Here is a 20015-nt window from a genome sequence, read left to right on the forward strand (position 1 = left end):
GTGATCAGGAGGAGTATAGTGTGGTTCTAATAACTCGTTATGCTCACAAGGTCTAGCCAAAATTGCTTTTGAATTTGAGCTCTATTATTTGTTGTTGTGTTTAGTAGTGTTACATACTCCAATTGGTTAGTCAATTGATTAAGAGAACCATCTATGAATCACTTTGGGGCCTTTGGGCTATTGGATGAAAAGGTTACTGCGTTTGTTGTAACTTCATTGCAAGCATGATGCTTTCTATGCGAATCTAATTATTCGTAGTCTACAAACATCCTCTATTACCAATAATAACTCACTCCACGTTATAAGGCTTGCTATCGTTTACAAATTATTAGCTAATTACTAATGATGAACTTTTTGGTTAATTTAAAGATCAAAGTCCAAATGAAGGTAGCAAGTTGGTCTCTTGTGTTAAAAAAAAAATAGCAAAGCTTCTGATTCACCTTTAAGTGATCAAGATTCACATGGTTTTATTGCTGCACCAAATGACCAAATTTCCAGTGAATCAGTTTCAAGCAAACCAACAATTCCATTGTACATATTCAAAGAACAAGTTGTTGAGTTCATGCGACGTCTAAGAGGACTTGATTCAAAGATGCCTTCAGAAATTAGGAATATTGTTCTCCAAGAACCTGTGTTAGATTTAGTACAAGAATGCATTCCATTGTTGAGCATGAGTTTGAGAAAGAATTCTCGAAGCTTAAGGCCAAATACTACGCAGAATTGCCAGAACATTACATCAATGAAGAACGTAATAATGACATGAATGAATCTGACACCTTTGGTACCCTCTAAGATTCTGTAGCTATTCCGTAATATACTAAATCGCATATTGTAATAACTATATTGGCCTGTATTTTGTAACATGACATTTCATTCGAGTACTGAACTGCCATGTACTATGCACGCTTATCCTATTATCAATCTCAAACAAAAACAGAATGCTAGCATAATCTTTTCATTCTACCTTTTATATTTCATTAACATATATTAGTTTATGCCAATTATGTAACTCAGGTTTGTGACTACATGTGCTATCAATAGTTTCTAGGGGAAATTACGGTTCAGTGACTGTTGGGGCAAATAAGTCCCAAGTTATGGAGTAGTTTTTGTGAAATTCCTCTGGATATGAAATGGAGAAAACTAATTCATAATACATGAAAAGGGCCACATAAAAAGACTAATATACCCCCCTTAGTATCATTCTGATTTTCTAGCAAAAAAAGCACACCCACGCACACATATAGATACATACATATAGAGAGAGAGAGAGAGAGAGAGAGAGAGAGAGAGAGAGAGAGAGAGAGAGAGAGAGAGAGAGAGAGCGCCTAATTTTGAAATCCTCAAATTGATGACTTAAATCTCAAATTTCGACACAAACAGTAATAAAGAAACCAATACCCATTTCAGAGACCCTAATTTCACAAGCAAAACCAATCTAATCTCTACGGAATTTCTCTATCAATCTTGCGCACAAATCTAGACATAAAGGGATCTAATTTAAACTCCACGGATTTCTCCCTTTCGTACAGAATAATTCCCACGCAATTTTGTCGAGATCCAATCAACGTTCCTGCTCAAAGAAAATTCGAAATGTTGTCGACGTTCAGCGGAGATGAAACGGCGGCGGCCACACAATCACACACGGCACACACACTGTTTTTTTTTAAACACTAGAATGGGATTTGGGGAAGTGAGGGAGGTGTGTGGTGGTGGAGGAGGGCCGAGAGATGGAGGTGAGGTGGAGGTGGTGACTGGACCGGAGGAGAGGAGATGGGGTGGTGCGGCGGTAGGAAGCTGGCCGAGAGGGAGGCCGGTGATGGTGGTGGCCGGCGGCGGTTATGGTGGTGAATCGAAGGTGGTGGTGGCTATGGCTGCCCCTCTCTCTGCCGAACATGAGGGATGAGGGGAATGGTGGGTGTGTGTGTATGAGTATATGTGTGTGTATACTGTATATAATAATGGGGTGGGAGGGAAATTGGTGGAATTAATGGGCATTAATTAGAGAGAGAGAGAGAGAGAGAGAGAGAGAGAGAGGGGTTGATTTGGCCGTGGGATGGTGGTGGTGGTGAAGAGGTTGAGATTCTGAGAAGGGGGATTTGTGTTTTGTTTTTACACCATACAGAAGACAAGGGGGCCAATGAAATGTCGTACAGGGGAAGGGGTATTTTTGTCTATGTAAGTTTGAAATACCATGTCTTGGTAATTATTTGTTTCCTTGCCATTACTTCATAATTTCGAAAAAGTAGTCCATGAGTTCAGACTTATTTGTCCCTTGTTCCACTGAACCGTAATTCCCCCTTCCATTCATTTGAGTGATTGTTTGTTTAGTCAATGGTCATAGTTCTCACTGCACCTTTTGTTAGTATTTTTCAGCATGTAAAATATAGCTACATTGCCAAATATAGCACCTTTTGTTGCCAAATATAGCTACGTTGCATCAGCTGACAAACAGCTAAATGAACTTTAATGAAAGACATGGTTCTTGTATTTCTCTCATCATTATAAGTGCATCTATATTTTTTTATATGGTCATAGTTGTCGCTTTGCTATCAATCTTAAATTTTCATAAACTTCCATTGTCATTAAAATTGATTCTTTTCCGTGAAGCAAATAACCAACATTGGTTCATAAAACATATTAGTCTAAATGCTAGAGATCAAGATATCGTTAAATATTTTGCATCATGCTCCCTTATTCGTTCTGTTTATTTATACTGTTATTATTCAAGATAATTGAATCATTTCGTCTCCGTATGATTTATACCAACTAATCAAGAAAACATTTTCAAAGTTCAAAATCCAAATAAATGGATTATTCTGAATCAGCAGTGATAACAATAGGTAACCATTGATAGTTAATGTCGAACAGCTTGGAAAAGCCAAGGATTTGAATTTACTCAAAAGGTATGTCTCTTCCCTTTCAGAGTCAAGAACTCTCTAATTTACATACACAATGGGAATATTGCATGCAAAATATATGCTGAAATGGTTGATGATATAAATCATCCATATAGTTAGCATAATTCTGCTTCCCAATAGTTTCTTTTAATTAATCATATCATATCAAATTTACACTACATTAACAGAACAATCTTGTTTCGCATTATGCTTTTAGTTGACAAACATTTGTTTCCCTTGACAATAACTACATATTTCCGGTAAATGAAATCTTCTCACGATTATAACTGCGTTCCCAGACATTATAATGTCACACCGGCGCGCGTAGCGAGTGGCAAAGCTCTAGTGTGTATATATATATATATATATAATAGGAGGAGTAGAAACTTTATCCCGATTAGCCCAACTTCTAGTGACATCCGTAGAAAAGAAAACGATACAAACTCACCGTGTATGTGTACCTCTCTAGTTCCCGCACTCTATGCCCTAACTTCACACGACGATTACAGCTACACCCCCAGCCCGGCGATCGGACACCTGACGCCGGGGACAACCCAACGCCGTCCACCGGGTTCATCGTTTCCTGTTTCTATTGTGGTTTCCACGGTGTTAGTGGGGGGTAATTAGGGTTTCATATTTGTTTGCTGTATTCGAACCCTCTTCACTTGACATCCGTAGAAAAGAAAACGATACAAACTCACCGTGTATGTGTACCTCTCTAGTTCCCGCACTCTATGCCCTAACTTCACACGACGATTACAGCTACACCCCCAGCCCGGCGATCGGACACCTGACGCCGGGGACAACCCAACGCCGTCCACCGGGTTCATCGTTTCCTGTTTCTATTGTGGTTTCCACGGTGTTAGTGGGGGGTAATTAGGGTTTCATATTTGTTTGCTGTATTCGAACCCTCTTCACTTGCCTATAACATTGCAATATATTAGTGCCATATTTTGAGAGAGAGAGAGAGAGAGAGAGCGAGCAGTATGAAACAGTCGAAGGATCCATTCGAAGTTGCGTTTGAGGAAGAAGACGAGGAGTATGATTCGCCAACTGATTCCCCCGTTGTTGCTCCTGATAATGTGATCGGACCTCAAACCGAAACTCATAGAATAAATCTCCAGACTAGTACTACTAGTCAATCAGAACCTGCTGCTTTACAGCTCCCTGTTGATGTCCATAATAATACTACTACTCAGGACGATTACGACGACGATGACGATTACGACAACGAGATCGATACTATTACTCCCCGTCCTCCTACGAATACAAATACTGCAAAGCCATTGAAATCCACAGCTGCTGCTGCATCGTTGGCCAGGAAGGCCAAAGAGGACGAGGAGGAAGAAGAGGAGGAGGAGAACATGGACGTTGAGCTCGGGAACCCTTCCACCTCTGACCCTGATAAGATGTCTAAGATGCAGTATTTTCCTCATTCCCTTTTCCTTTGAACAAATAGTAGTTCCGTGAAACTGCCTTCATATCTATTTGCTACTACTGTATGATGTGATTATAAACAAGAAGCTTTTATGTACGTGTTGTACATGTTCCCAGTGGACTTTTATGACTACAAATCACGGAGAAAGATTGTGGCGCTGTAAGCACCGACATTTAGATGGATCCAGGCACTGAAAGCTCCCTAAATTAATGTCATGGGCTGTAACCTGTAGGTGATGCCGTGATGATGATTAACAACAAGCTTTTCAAGATTAGGAACCCCATTAGGTTTGTAGAGGTATCTCTAAATCAGCAACCATATCAATCACATCTTTGCAGGATTAGCGGAAACCATCAGAAGAATGCATAGTCGATCTCTATGGAACTATAAAACACTTATTTGGGGTTCATGGAATGCTATGATGAATGTTTATACTTTATTGTTTACAACAATGTCCCCAACTGTATTTGGACGTGGCCGATGTTTTATCGTTGAGCATGGCATAGAAGTTTGACAATTTTTACTCCTGCGCCACAATTATTTTTGATAGGAAAAACCATCAGACAGATGACTAGTGTACGTTTTTTAATGTGGGAAACGAATATAGTTCTAAAGAGAAAAGATAATGCAGTAAGACAGTAATTAGCGCTATTCATTTCATGCATGATGTGTGTGGAGCTTCATCAACTATATTTTTAGTGCTTAGCAAAGAAGCAAGAGCAACCCAACAATCTTAAGCATAATATGAGTTTTTCTCATAGAAGTTCAAGTGGCTGATTAGGAGAATATGTCAGGGTATACAACCTTAGACTTCATTGATCATATGTTATGCATTGGACAAGGATATTCAAGAGAACCCATTTTGAACGGCCAAAGTCCAATAATAAATGCATTAGCTGATTACCATTTCCCTGGCCTACACATTTCTGAGGACTTGTTTTATCAGTGTGTCTGCATGCTGTTGTCTTCATGTCCTATGCGTGTTTATATCAATTATGGAAGCCATATCGAACCCCACATATCGGTTCATGCCATCCCCACTTCCACAATACAAAGATACAACCTTCAGTTCTTTTCTGCTTTGTTCTTTCCCATTTGGTTAAATGATTAACCAACTGTCAGTTTGGTTTATTGGTTTAACTATTTTTTCATTTGATTAAGTGATTAACAATAATGACTTCCCTCAACTTTCTGAAGCTTCACATGTCTTCTTGCTCTTTCAGGGCTATTTTATCTCAGTTCACTGAAGAACAGATGAGTAGATATGAATCATTCCGGAGATCAGGATTTCAGAAATCAAACATGAAAAGAGTATGTTTATTTGATGTCTCTCCCTGGCTCTTTTTCCTTGTAGGTGATTATGTTTGGCTTCCGGCTACACTGAATCTAGTTTCTGCCTTCTGTGTGGTTTAAAGAGGGGCACACTGGTTGCCATTGCTTGCCATTTAGTGGAACTAGTCATTACACATGTTCCATGTGGTTGCCCAGAAGTCAAAATAGTGGGCTTTCTGGGCTGAACATTTTTTTCCCGGGTATTGTGACTTCAGATGGGCAGTCATCAGCTGATGCAATACTTGGATGATGTTTGGCTGCGCCTCTCTAGATAATTATTTTGTATATAAATGTTCTTTTTGGACAGTGCATCAGCTGTGAGCTGTTAAACATTGTATATGCAGATTGAAGCTTCTATGAGTTGCATCAGTTGTGCATTCATAATTGATTTCAACTAGGTTATTTCAATAATGCATTGACTGCTACTTGTGTTGTTTCACTTGCATTGCAGTTGTTAGCAAGCATTACTGGTAGTGCAAAAATTTCCATACCAATGACAATTGTGGTGTCAGGGATAGCAAAACTGTTCGTTGGTGAACTTGTTGAAGCAGGTACACAAACCTTTTTGAGCATTACAAATTGTACATTGATGTCTATCTTCGTATGGACAATCTGAAACCAAAAACAAAGGTCTTGCTCAAGGCAGCACCCCAAATCCGAGCAACCCAGATGCCCCCTTTATCATCCTTTTGGCTTGCCTTTTGCTGACCTGATAGGATTTCATGAAAGCTGCAATGGTATCTTCTTTGATGCTTTTACTGCCCTGGGGCTGAGATTGTCTAAAAGTTGAATAGGTCACCCTTTTCTCATATTTGCAGCCAGAATTGTGATGTCCGAGAGAAATGAGAGCGGGCCAATCAGGCCCTGCCACATGAGGGAAGCCTATAGAAGATTAAAACTTGAAGGCAAGGTTCCAAAAAGATCAGTTCCTAGGCTTTTCAGGTAAATTGACCTGGAGGCAACTTAATGGGGTAATGCTCTTCTGCTTTTAGCATTTCGTACTCGTATCTGAATCCTTTGTGCTTCATTTTTGCATTAATTGCATGTATTAGGCTCTGAATCCTATGTGCTTCATTTTTACATTAATTGCGTGTTTTAGGCTGGTTGCTTTAAAGCCTTTAGCCTAGCCAGTTGGCTGGCCTCTTGCCCTATCCATGTACAGCTCCATGATTCTAACTTCCCTTGATTTTTCCAGTTGGGAAGGCAGCTAGAATATTGCTGGCTGTGTCTGTGATAAGCAGGCAGAGAAAAAGCATTAAGGTTCTCGCCATGTTGGATTTGGTGGGAAAAAAATGGTTAAATAGTAGCTTGAGAAATAGAATGGATGTTCATTCCTGACAAATATGAGGCCGTTTGTAGTACTTAAGACTGAACCTGATAAATTAACTGTCGTGAATGTAAGATTGTGGTTCAGTTTCTGTACTTTGTAGACAGTTATTGATTTGGATCACCAGTTGCTAACTGTTATATTTATTTTAGTCTTGTTTATATTTGAGGAAGGCTTTCATAGACTATCAAAACCACAGACCACAAGTTATCAGTACAGTTTGTGTTAAAAAAATTGTCTGTTAACAAAAAAAAGACTTCAATATTGTATTGACGATTTTTGAGAAGAGATAGAAACCTGCCCTAATTCCATTGTTTCCTTTCTCTTTGTACTTAGTAAGGTGATGCAGGGCAGTGGGAACATTTAGGAGTTTATGGGGCATCAAAGTATGGTTGGTTTGTAATGATTACAGAGGGGGAGGTGAGGGATTAGATGCAAGTCCTCCAAAAATTCCCTCAAGATTCTTGTCATTCAAATTGAGTGTAACAGTATTGGTGATTCTTCAGGCATGGTTTGGTGGTCAATTCACTTAGATTGGAAGGGTAGAACTTCAGTCCTGTTCCCTCCCTGGGCCTCCATTTCATCAGAAAAGCCCTTAACATTTGTGTGCTCACGCGCACGCGCGAGAGTTAAAAATCCTATGTTTAGTTTTGGATTTGATTAATTTTCACCTTTCAGGTTTTCTTTTGTGTTTTGCTTCTATTTCTATTTTGGGATTGAACATGAATCTGAATGTTTGTTGTGATGCTATATCAGTTCTAATTTGAAGATTCGCATCACAACTAGGAGGGGACAGCTTCATCTGGTGTTGTTCAGGCAAAGGGGAAAGCATCTCCGCTGCCACTATTGAGGAAAAGAAGGCTTTGTGTGTAGATGCTGAACCAGAAGATAACAAGTTTGATAGCAAGTTTGTCATTAGGAAATCCGCTATGGAGGCCTGCCTTGTTATTTCAACAGACAATAATACAATATAGATTACACTTGATGTGTTAATAAGGCTTGATTTTTATGGTAAAATCAGACTTCTATAGAAGCTCATTATTCAATGAAAGTAGGGAATTGAGTTACCACCTTCATGGTGATGAAAGGACTATTTCTTAATTTACAGAAAAATGCCAGAAATTATTTTAGTATTTTCACTGATAGCTTTTGAGAAGTCGTGGCTGAGTACCGTCCATCAGCTGGGGCCCTCTATCAAAGCTGCACAAAACTCTGCATTGATTGGCCTACAACGAGAATTGACATCACGCGGGTGAGAGTAGGCTTCTTGAGGCAATAACGGCAATTGGTTGTCAAGTGACCACTGTTTCCACCACGAGGGATTAGGATACTCCAGTACTTAAGAGACTCGATGTTGCCATTGAGTGATTTGAGTTGTTGGATATGAAAATTTACAGTTCTCATTCTCTGGATAAGCCCCTTGTTTTCTTGGCAGCTCTCGATTGAAAATACAAAGAGTGACTGAGTTGGGTTCAGAACAAATAGCTAGCTGCTCCTTTTACTTCGCTTCAAGTAACACAAAGATCAGCTAACTAATGTAGGTTTCAAGTTGCAGAAGCTGGTGGTACCAAAAATGGTGGGGGCTCCTCTCAATCCTGGAACGTATACAAGATGCGGATAGCGGTTTAAGGCAAGAAGTATGTATCAGAATAATATTAGGGCTAGATAAGATCGTTCAACACATTACACGCTCAAGCAATAGCAGCTCCATTTACAGGGTCATGACCTAAATAAGATGAGTAAAGTACAAATGATGTAATACCATACTGGGGTAATTTTTAGAATGCGTGAGTGGCCCCAGTATAGCTCTACAAAATCACGTTGTATGTGGTTTCTAAACACAAGTACACGGCTCAAATGCCTGCAGTGATCTTCCAAGCAAAAACAGAACCTTCTTTAAAAGATCTTGGCAAATCCAGCCGATTCATATGTTCTCCCTTGATTACAGCAACCAAAACTTCAAGACTTCAACCCGCTCCTGGCTTCCTTGAGGCTCTACATGTGAAGCAACATAAAAGCACAATGAATACCAACATCACTGTGATTAGGAAAAATCATTAGGATTAAGGAGCTTGAGACAAACCAGCCGCTTGAAAGATCTACTTTGCCCAGTTTTCTTTGCTTTCTCTTTATCTGGTTTGGCACGATCCAGAGCCTGAAACACAATACAGTGATATACGCATATAAGAGTTCTCCCTAAACAACAAACTGATAATCCAAGAAAAAGGTTTGCATCTAAAATAGCCATAGCACGTACGTTAAAAGAATAAGTCAACAGATGACTGGCATATAAGCACCTGTGGAAGCCATCATGCATCACATCCACTCAACACAAAAAGAAGAGACGCTCAAACACCAGTGGATTTTGCTTTATCTAAACCTCACTCCATTCCAAATTACTGCTAGCGAGAAATTTAGTGATTCATTGGATTTAATGTGCACGCTAAAGTGGTTTGAGGTAAGGGGATAATTCACTAACCTCCATTCAGATTTACCAAAAGGGTGTGGCTACCATGATTGTACAAGGCAATAAGTACTTTAGAACTAGCATTTTATTAGAGGAATATTTCCGATTAGTATAGACTGCCCAGAATATTACATTGTCTTCATTGCTTCGTTTTTCTTTTCTACACGCTCCCCTGCATCAATCTCATTGCCGTTACTGGAGAGGAAACATAATCTCTGTTCTGAATTTGACTAAACTATAGAGGAAAAAATAGCAATAACGATTATCCCCTTTTTGGGAAAAAAAACGAGAAATGGGCCAGGTATCCTGATGAAAAGCATAAAAATGGATCCCTTGCAACAGATATACTTGAGTCTACCTTCCTGAGTGCCTTTCGCCCAAACCAGTAATCTTTGATCCAATTTTAGTTTTGCATCAGCTGCTTCATTTTCCTTCTAACAGTATCAACCTCGTCAAAGCCCCGCGCAACTCTTGCTTCCTATCCATGACCATATTTTCGCCCCTCCTCTCTAGTACAAGGAATAGCAATGTTTCTTTTCACCAACCACATGCCGTTTACAGTAGATTAACGGTTACTTGAGACGAAATATTGTTTTTTATACATGTCGGAAGATAATAGGATCCTTCGTTATCATTTGAAAATTTGTTTTCTGTTGTGGATTTTTGAAGACGCTGAAAACACGTATGGTACCCCTGTGTCCTGTTTTCTACTCCCTGTTTACGTTTTGTGGGAAACGTCTTCCAAAATAAGGGTGTTTTAAGTACTGCTAGAAATCAGTTTCAATGTTTTCTTCACAAACCAATCTCTGATTTTGAGAACTACAGAAACATGGAGTAAGCTTTGTGGTGCACTTAAACATCTCCCAATAGTTCTCTATTTAGTTCTCTATGTAGTCAAACATGATGTATAAATAGTGCATAGAGCTAACTGCTAATGTAGAACAGAACAGTCGTTGCCTTGAAACATTGAACAGCTAAAGAGAGCAAAGAACAAAATGCCCAAGGACAATAATTGTTACCTGAATTAGGGACTCCACACGCCGCCTCATTCGAGTGTGCATGAATCCTTCTGAGCACTATTTGGAAATTTGCACCATAGATTTGGATCAAACAAAACATCTGTATGACCTAAAGCTAATACTTTAAAAGCATTAACCACCTTAATAGTAAAGCAAACAGTGGTCTTCCTTGCCAGCACGCCAGCTACCCCAAACAAAGTGGCAGCTGACTTGCTGGGAAAAAATAAAGAGAAAAAAGAAAAGCGGTGGCAGGATCACAATCACAAACATACGGAAAAACTTATTCACAAAATACATGAGAGAGAGTACAAAGGAATGACGGAGCATATGAGTAGAAAAACCTCACCTTTACATGATAATTGACATACGCATGAAACGTCGATAAATTCCAAACAGTTTTGTCAAGTTTTATGCCTTCTACGTGGCGTGGGAAAAGGACTGCATGGGTAAAACACATTATAAGATTTACATAGCGGGGAAATTCATCTTATGGAACCATATTGAGTTGTTGACGATACCAAAAGAGACAAATCCAGCATTTGCAAACAACACCTCAACAGCCGCACCCTTTAGTTCTAAGGGAGGAGAAGGAGACCATGAACAAGGAGGGGCATTGACAAGTCCAGCTGTACGTCTTGCTTCCACAAACTCCTGATTGACAACCAAATTTAAAGAACTGAAACGGTAGGGATGCAAGCAGTAACCTCAAACATGAAGCAAAAATCAGAAGCACAACTACTTTATGATGCATAAAGTACGCACAAGGCTTGCAAAAGTTTGGTATATGATGTCATCCACTAACACTAAAATCTAAGAAGCACGGACACATCTCCAGGCCTTTCATATCTGCATTGCGGACGTTTCGGACACAAACACGCTCGGACATGTTCCCGACGCGTGAAAATATGTGTCCGAATATCTAATTGTTTTTTCTTGAGACAGACAAGTTTTGGATATGTACCAGACAGGTGGACATGTATTGAACACCACCTCCAAATCTCATTTCTGTTCATTGCGATTTTCTTATCTTTGCTTTGGAAGAAATAACATATTTACATGATATAGAAATTTTATACATAAAAACATGTATATGAAGAAATTTATTTATATATGTACTGTATCAACCAACGTTTCCGTGTCCTAGTTTTTGGAGAGAAAAAAAACATGTCCACATATCCATGCCGCGTTGTGTTCGTGTTTGGTATCTGTATTCGTGTTTTTTAGCTAAAAATAACTCTCCAACAATGTAAGAGAGGAAAATGAGCGATTCATGTAAACTGCTCATATAACGTAACAAAAATCATATCCATGTCTCTCATCTCAGAATAATTATTTCCTTCTACAGTGCTCTTGATGTTGACAAAGAGTAATTGTTATATAAAACCTCGGACCTTAACTCTCGAGGAAGACAAACTAAACACCTATCCACACACACGCCAATATGGTTCAAAGTAGCGGTGTTTGGTCATCAATGCAGGGACCAGAAACTTGGCACGGACAAGAATCTCATGGTGGTATAGGGCAATAGGCAGAGATATATGTAGAAGGCCCTAAAAGTTTGGAAAAACATGAAATTTCAAAACAAATAAAGGATCTAGATCAACTCATAAGGTAAACAGCACACCCTTTCACAGAGTTCACATTGCTTAAACTCTCAGAGTAGGCATGACAGTTTACTCTACTACAAGTTCAGACAGTAATCAAATGATACACACACTTAAACAAGCCACGAAGCCTTTTTATTGTGCCACGACAAATGATCTTGTTTGACTATATTACCCTTATGTAATTATCCCAGATTCCCAGACATACTTTCCTCTCTCATCATCAATCCCATTTTCTCTCTCTGCTTTTCATTGTGTATTGCAGAGCAGACTCTCTCTCTCTCTCTCTCTCTCTCTCTCTCTCTCTCTCTCTCTCATCGTCATCACCACACAAAGATCGGCATCACACTGTGAGTCATCCACATGCATATGTATAGCAGACAGCAAAGAACAAATATTTTCGTTCTTGTTTCTTTTTTTCTTTCTTCTTTGTTTTTTCTCTTGTAAAAAAAGGCCGACAATCATTCACTGTCTCTTGGAAAAGAAGAAGAGGGAGAAAAAAAGTACAACAAACCCAACACAACGAGACCGATGTCTACCATTTTCCTCTCTTTTCTCTCTCTCTCTACCATTGCAATTGATTTTGTAGATTGTCCCTGTTTTATGTATTGAGATTAAAAGAGAGAAATGAAGTTACGGATATGGAGGTGTTGAAGATCTGCGGCGGCGATCAAAGTCATCATCCATTGTCGAAGAAGGCCGGCAACCTCCCAATTTTGTGCGAGACAGAGAAATTGGGTTTGGATAAGAAATTGTTCGTGACGAGTATCTATTTCAACAGCCTCGAGTCTGCCGCCCTCTTCGGTGGTAAAGAACTGGCATTAGGGGGGGACGAAGAGAAGAGACGGAGGGTTGGATCGGAGATTCCAAATACGATGAGTGAAAGAGAGAAGGGGAAAAGATGAGAACGTGAAATGAACGCGTGGAGAGAGAACACATTGTAAAAGCAGTGGGAGCAGAGTTGTGAAATCCGTTCCGTACCGGCCGGTACCGGCCGGTGCTTAAACGGAACACAAACCCTAGAGATCCGTTCCGGTTGAAATACCGGCCTATTCTGGCCAATACCGGATGTACCGAACGATACCGGTCTGTTTCGGACATTTTCCGGTGTTCCGGCCGGTACAAAATTACCTTCTCTCTTCTTTTTTTTTCTTTTTTTTTTTTACATTTTGTTTATGTTTATACTTAACATTATGCAAAATGGTAGATATATATTAAATATATATATATAAAATATTAATTGCGGTAAATCCGGAACGGTACCGGGATACAGCCCGGTACCGGTACGTACCATTCCAGTAGTGAAAACGGTACGCTGGCCGGTACGGTATTGACAACTTTGAGTGGGAGAGACATGCTTTGAAAGGGAGGGCTAAATTGTCAAAAAAGCTATTAATGTTGTGGCAGCATAAAAAACTTTCGTGGCATTATCGGCACCCCAATCCTTATCCTCAATAATCCCATCAAATTGGTGGTTTTACATCTGGCCCAGTAGCCGTGATTAAGCAACAAATTGTTATGATATTACATGACAACAAGCAATATCTGTCGAGTCAGCTGATAAATGCTTATACGGACCGAACACGTACATCTATGACGTTATAACTGGAACTGGTTTGCAATACCAGAAAATACACTACTTTAGCCGAGAATGGATGACTCTAGTGAGTACTTACGGTCTCAGCCAAAATATTGAACCATGCCAGTAACTGCGACCCAATTACCCAGCACATGTAATTAGTAACATGTATACTACAGGAAGAGTACACTATGATTGTATCTTAATTTGCACCCTTCCCAAGTCCTGGCACCAACACAAAGAATCATCTCAACAAAATGACCATTCCTAGTAGTTTTAGCAACTGAAAAACTGTAGGGCCAGATAACAATGGTATTATAATGACTAGTAACCTTTGACAAGATACTCGCAGTACCTGCAGGAATGAAGTTGCAAGAAGAGTATCTATGGAATCCTTGAATCTCATAGGAAACACCACAGTAACCTTTTCTGCCTGCCGTAATCAATCGAAATGAGTCAGTAAGCTCTCTTTTACAGATATTCACATGACGCCATGCAAGAAAAAACATACTACCATATTACAACCTCGATACAGTCCATAATAGTATTTATACAAGGGACTTATATGCACTATCAAGAAAAAGAAAAAAAATCAAGTATAATTGGGGACAAATGAAAAGCAGCAGAACAAGCACAAATGTCACTTGTCCATCCAAAAAATATAGAGTTGCCAAGATAATCTTACCTGCGTAACAAGGAAAAAAGACTCTGTAGGCCTATGCACAAGGGCAACAAGCCCATCCATATCCAGAGCAACAGTCCTTGAAGCAAGATGCTTTAGCATTACTCTTAAGGGGGCACCCATTACTACTTCCCTCAGAGATGCAATCTTTACCAAAAGACTAGTTTTGGTCTCTGCAAAAACCCATGTACAGTAATAACTGTCAAGAGTGCACCATTAGCATGTGGAAGGAATACATCCCAAACTCAGACAACAAAGTTGGATAGTCGTAGATCAAAATGTCCTACTAAAGAACAAATTACAAACAAAAAGTGAGGAACTTGCCACCGTTAGGGTCAACTGAGATGAACTTATATATTGAACTTATTTGGACGCAGAAGAGAATGGGAAAATATCATGCATGAGAACATGTACTTTACAAGGGATTTAATCAGGATTTCGGACACCCCCATTAACCGCTCACGTTCAACAAAGTGGTGACAGGAAAAAGGTACAATGATGGTGCAATACAATAGGATTAAAATAGCATGCTCAATCAACTGACTTGTACTTGGGAAGGGGGGAGATCAAGGAAAATGGTTGAAATTGTTCAAGAAAGTAGTTGGAGAAGGCCACTCTGCATGACACCCCTACAGTTGGCTACAAAGACTGTTTCAAGAAAAATCAATTCCTCAGTTTTAGGAGAAGTAGCAAAAGAAAATTTCTTCGTAGATTTCTTTAAGCTAAAAAGAACAATTATCCATGTCTAAGCTTAAATACAGAATCACGCAAAGAGACAATCTGGCCACCTAAAATCTATTAGTTGTTGTTGATCATCTATAATCCTTAAAAATTGTTCGACAATGCGCTCTTTATCTCGAGTTTCTTTTGGCAACTTTCTAAGATGATTAATGATTCTACTCCTTTCTTGTAGGGTGTTTTCTATACCTTATTTTGGGCTGATTAACATACCTACAAGTTTCGGCAACTAAATGTTGTCTTACCATGTGGGTCAGATTTTCTTTTCAAGTGTTAGTAATGAGATGAAGGCTGCTATTCTCAGAATACTCCCCATCCTAGAAGGCTCATTACCTGTGCGATATCTTGGAGTACCTCTCATCTCTACACGGTTGAAGTATGAGGATTGTATGCAGCTTAAGGAAAAAACCCAACAAAGAATAGCAAGTTGGACAAATAGTAACCTCTCCTTTGGGGGTGGAGCTCTTCTGATCCAGTCTGTTCTCTTTAGCATGCAAACTTACTGGTGCTCTTTGTTTATTCTCCCTCAGAAAGTCATTAAAGAAGTGGAAGCGTTACTCAGAGCATTTCTTTGGTCAGGGCTTAATCTAAAGAAGGCTGGGGCTAAAGTGAAGTGGATGGATATTTCTACTCCAAAAGCAGAGAGTGGATTGGGTTTCAAATCTCTGAAAATGTAGAACAAAGCCTCCATGTTAAGGCACCTATGGGCTTTAAGCAAAAAGGAAGATACTTTATGGGTCCAGTGGGTGCATAGCTATATCATCAAACATCACAACATCTGGTACATGCCTATCCCCATTGAATGTTCTTGGACAATTAGGAAACTTATGAAGTTAAGAGATTTGGGTCAGCTCTTTGTTAAACACATTATAGGCAATGGCAAGTCTACCTTCCTTTGGCTAGACAATTGGCACCCAAAAGGCCCTCTGTACAAACTCTTTGATGATAGAACTGTGTCCAGGCTTGGCTCATCCCTTTATGACAAAGTCAGTTCTGTAATTGAGCATGGTGCTTGGCATTGGCCTAGACCACGCAATAGGGTCATCCAGCAGATCCAATCCTCCACCCCTACCTCTCTTCTTCCTCTTGGGGACAGTAAGGATGTGGTCACTTGGACTTGCTCCCCTTCAGGTAGCTATTCAACTAAACATACTTGGGAAGCTATCAGAAACAAGAATCCTAAGGTAACCTGGTCTTCTCTTGTTTGGTTTTCTCAAAATGTCCCTAAATGGGCTTTTATCTTGTGGATTGCTTGCCTTCACAAGCTGCCCACCAGAGATAGACTAATGCGATGGGGTATGCCTATTGACCCTCATTGTATCTTATGCTTGCAACATGATGAAACTGCCAATCACCTTTTCTTTGAATGCTCCTACTCTAGTCAGATTTGGCAGTCTATATTGACCAAGTTTCAAACTATTAGAAGTTCTGGGAACTTTGATATGGAACTGGATTGGATTTTGGCTCACTGCAAAAGTAACTCATTTCGAGCTCTTCTTATCAAGCTGTCCTTTGCTGTAGCAGTGTACCACATTTGGCTTGAGAGAAATTCTAGGGTATTTGGTGGAAGACTGCGGAGCTCTGAAGTAGTTTTTGCTTGCTTAGAGGAAAATTTGAGGCTTCGAGTTTCTACCTGGAAACATTTTCCAAACTCAGTGGAAAATGCAAGGTTATGTCAACTTTGGAACCTTCCTATTAGAATTCTACGAACTCCCCCTCATTAGAGTTTTGATTCTTTCCTGCAGATTGTTGTAGGTTTCCCATGTATTGGTTACCTTTGTTTCTGGGTTTTCCCACTGGTTTTCTTGGTTGTTGGTTATAAAATGCATCAATTACCAAAAAACAAACGTGTAATATCCAATTTGTTATCCAAAGCCCTATTTAGGTATCCCTTTGTATGACTTTTCCTTTTTACATCATCAAGCGTTCTTCAGTGTTCAAATTTTCTGCACATTTTTGTTTTGACCCAAAATAAATAACAAAACACAAAAAAGCTAATACTAACAAAAACAATTCAGGAGGCAACAAAAAAAGATGGACAATGTAGATGAAAATGGTATTCAAACTGATTCTGTATATTCCACCATAGCCAATGGCCATAGAAAGCTTCTAGTGCCCATCAAAACAAACTCACTAGACCTTCATCTGGAGGAAGTTTAGTTAAATTCAACTTCATGGTGAGATTAAAGCCGTCTCTTGGAGGATCAAGAATTTGTATGACCGGACCATAAGCAGCTTTTACAGCTTCTATGGCTCCAAGAGGAAGTCCCCCAAAGAAAACAGTTTCTGGAGGCGGGGTGGGTAATGAGACAGATAGCAGCAGGAGATGCGGACTCTTTATTGATGCCTGCAAGATATTTTGTGAGTCAGATTTGCAGAATCAATTGGAGTTTTTCGGTACATCCTGGTATGAATAAAAAGACCACCCTATTAACAAAGTGCGTGAACCTATGCAAGATTCCCATCAAGCCACTGGTCTACAGTGTTAGCTTTCTACCATAGATGCATGAAAAGAAAAGGTTCCAAGTCGTTGACTCACCTGAATATGGTAGCGAATATCACCAAATTCAACCCAGTTGCAATCCAATTCAACACCTTTCTCAACACTACATAACGAGGAAAATATCAGCATGCTGAAACAGGTGGCACTTGCTAGGTAACAAATACTAGTTTAAGTTGCTGATACATTCTCAGTAATCGTCGAACCAAAAATGAGGCAATAAAAGGTAAGAGCACTAGCACAATCCAAAAGAAAAGGAGGGTTAATACTAACCGGTAGGGCAACGATAGTGCAGTCCTAAACTATATTGTGGAGGCTAACTTGCCAATTGGCCACAAATTATCCAATTATTTAGTCTCACTCTAAATTGTGATCCATGCCCAGAAAAGAAGAACTTGGTAGTTTAGGTCTCATCCTTAATTTTGGATGCATCAATTACGATCCTGGTTGGAACATCCATCGCCTATGGCCATCATTCCCAGCTTTAGATCTCCTATGGCATAGTAAAAAGAAGACAAAAGAATAAAGTACCTTGAATCTCAAGTCTTAAGCAAATCCTCATTTTGACTCTTCATGTCCACTCAAGCAGAATTGGATTCTAATGCCCATCATGTTTTTATGCTGAGTCATCAAAAAACAATGCAATTCCATTTGTAGCTCCAAATCAGGATTAAAAAGGGATTTCACTTTTCCGGTTTCTAATCCTCTGTTAATTTATTTCCTCTTTCAAATAAGTTGGGTTTTCAAGCCCCTATGCCACCTCAAGATCACAGACCCAAACCCAAACCTAATGCAGCTGACCAAAAGCTAACCGAACCTCCCATGCCCGACTAGTAAAAACATATCTTAAATAGTTATAAATTTTTGAGCCGCCAAAATATCAAACAATGGAAAGGATAAAACACTAAGAATTGTCGCCCAACAAACACCACTACAAGGTTCAGAAAAAGTAAGATGTACGCGAATGCAGTCTTTCCCTAAGTCACACGTTCCTTCAGTGTGACCCTTGCTCACGCTCTCAATCCTCGCTTCCACAAATTTTATTAGCTTGGGATGTTGCTGGGGACGCTTTCTCACTCGCGCTCCCGCTTTCGCTTTTGCTCATGCTCATGCTCACGCACACGCATTAGTTATGTAACTAAGGTCTTACCCAGGCCGAAGCAAAGACCTTCAGGAGGAAGAAGAACTCTTCTGGGGGCCCTACCTAAGCATTACGACAATATCAGAGGAACATCAATCCGAAGAGGAAGCTCCCGGACTTTGGGCGGTATCAGAAGGTTAAGAGGGCCTGCTCTCGCATTTCTTTCATTAGAAAACTCTAGTTCGTGATCCATGGAAGGCTTTGATCTTCTCTTCCCGATTCCTATACCATACGCATCTATCCTCATCTAGAGCAATGCTGTGTCCACCTTCTTTAGTCTTTCTTTAAATAGGCCCTTAGGCCTAGCTAGGACCGACCGACGCCTCACCTGCACAGGCACCTACGTGGTGGGTTGAGATTGTTTTCGTGTATGGAACCAATGAGCCAGCTCGAAAATGGAGCAATATAGCTGCCCCAAAGGAAGCTAAACTAGTTAAAATCCTAAGAAAGAAAAGGAAATGCCTCTCCTAATGTGTTGCAAATTTCCAATTTTTACGGTTTATAGGAAGTCCATAGTTACCGACCGAAGAAAACGGAATCAACTCATCTGCGAGGAGAATAAGGAAAGAAGGGAACACTTACTTCTGAACCCGATTTGACAAGATCTCTAGAAGATACCTCGAATGAGACTGCAAAAGTATCATCACACAAACTCTCTCTCTCTCTCTCTCTCTCTAGAAATCCAGCTATCCAGGGACCTCCGTCGGAGTTTGAGAGAAAGCTTGACTATTGCAGGGTCTCAGGTGACGTGCCGAGGTCTGGTAATAACCTTTTCACATTCTACTCCGTTTTCTTTATTGTACTCAAAACCCTTTGATTTAAACGATTTTAGAATCCGAAACAGCCCTCGAAATTTATTCGCTAAATTCTACGGGTTTTTTTTTTCCTTTCAATACTGTAGTTAGCGGGGGTCACCGTTTCAGAATATTTTTTTAAAAAATAAATATTAATTTCATATTTTTAAATTTAAAAATAAAAAAAAAAATTTAAATTTTTTTTGCATCGTATAAAAGATCTCAATGAGATCTATCAAACAAAATTCATATTACGTAACCACATGATTTTTTAGTTTGAAATTGCTTTCTTAAAAAATAAATATTTATTTTCCTTTTAGGAAAAGATCTCAATGAAATCTATCAAACAAAATCCATATTACGTAACCACATAATTTTTTAGTTTGAAATTGCTTTCTTAAAAAATAAATACTTATTTCCCTTTTAGGAATGGGGCCTTAATGAGATATTAGTCGACGGGATGTTTAGAGGCTATTCGTAGCCTTGAAATTCTAAAT

The 20015-nt window shown here is 39.5% G+C and overlaps 3 protein-coding genes across 11 annotated transcripts in view; 2 read left to right on the forward strand and 1 right to left on the reverse strand.

Moving 5' to 3' along the window:
- The first annotated feature begins 3282 nt into the window (after positions 1-3282).
- On the forward strand, positions 3283-8107 carry LOC131313336 (transcription initiation factor TFIID subunit 11). 3 transcript variants are annotated; one of them, XM_058341597.1, is made up of 6 exons: positions 3571-3721; positions 3870-4320; positions 5559-5646; positions 6119-6218; positions 6486-6609; positions 7751-8107. In XM_058341597.1, the coding sequence occupies exons 1-6, from the start codon at positions 3604-3606 to the stop codon at positions 7842-7844; spliced, it is 975 nt and encodes a 324-aa protein (XP_058197580.1). In that variant the 5' UTR covers positions 3571-3603; the 3' UTR covers positions 7845-8107. The 3 variants fall into 3 exon arrangements, with proteins under 3 accessions (XP_058197581.1, XP_058197582.1, XP_058197580.1); XM_058341598.1 differs by having other exon boundaries at positions 3283-4320; XM_058341599.1 differs by lacking the exon at positions 6486-6609 and having other exon boundaries at positions 3570-3721; positions 7751-7987.
- LOC131313334 (membrane-bound transcription factor site-2 protease homolog) overlaps positions 6510-20015 on the forward strand; it is a 30530-nt gene continuing 17024 nt past the window's right edge. For 2 of the 4 annotated variants that reach the window (XR_009196168.1, XM_058341590.1), the window contains exon 1: positions 6518-6638. The gene's annotated coding sequence lies outside the window, so the exon portion shown is untranslated. Of the gene's footprint in view, positions 6639-20015 lie in introns of all 4 variants that reach the window. The other 2 variants (XM_058341592.1, XM_058341591.1) reach the window with 2 other exon arrangements.
- LOC131313335 (actin-related protein 2/3 complex subunit 2A) lies at positions 8619-19538 on the reverse strand. 4 transcript variants are annotated; one of them, XM_058341593.1, is made up of 10 exons: positions 19307-19534; positions 17623-17689; positions 17223-17430; positions 14349-14518; positions 14019-14096; positions 10999-11131; positions 10827-10918; positions 10481-10589; positions 9078-9148; positions 8619-8989 (listed from the first exon to the last, which is right to left on the reverse strand). In XM_058341593.1, exons 1-10 carry the CDS (start codon positions 19366-19368, stop codon positions 8954-8956), a joined length of 1026 nt encoding a protein of 341 aa, XP_058197576.1. In that variant the 5' UTR covers positions 19369-19534; the 3' UTR covers positions 8619-8953. The 4 variants fall into 4 exon arrangements, with proteins under 4 accessions (XP_058197576.1, XP_058197577.1, XP_058197578.1 ...); XM_058341594.1 differs by having other exon boundaries at positions 10481-10580; positions 19307-19533; XM_058341595.1 differs by having other exon boundaries at positions 9078-9149; positions 10481-10537; positions 19307-19525.

This window comes from Rhododendron vialii, chromosome 13a, assembly GCF_030253575.1.
Source record: "Rhododendron vialii isolate Sample 1 chromosome 13a, ASM3025357v1".
Classification (NCBI taxonomy): domain Eukaryota; kingdom Viridiplantae; phylum Streptophyta; class Magnoliopsida; order Ericales; family Ericaceae; genus Rhododendron; species Rhododendron vialii.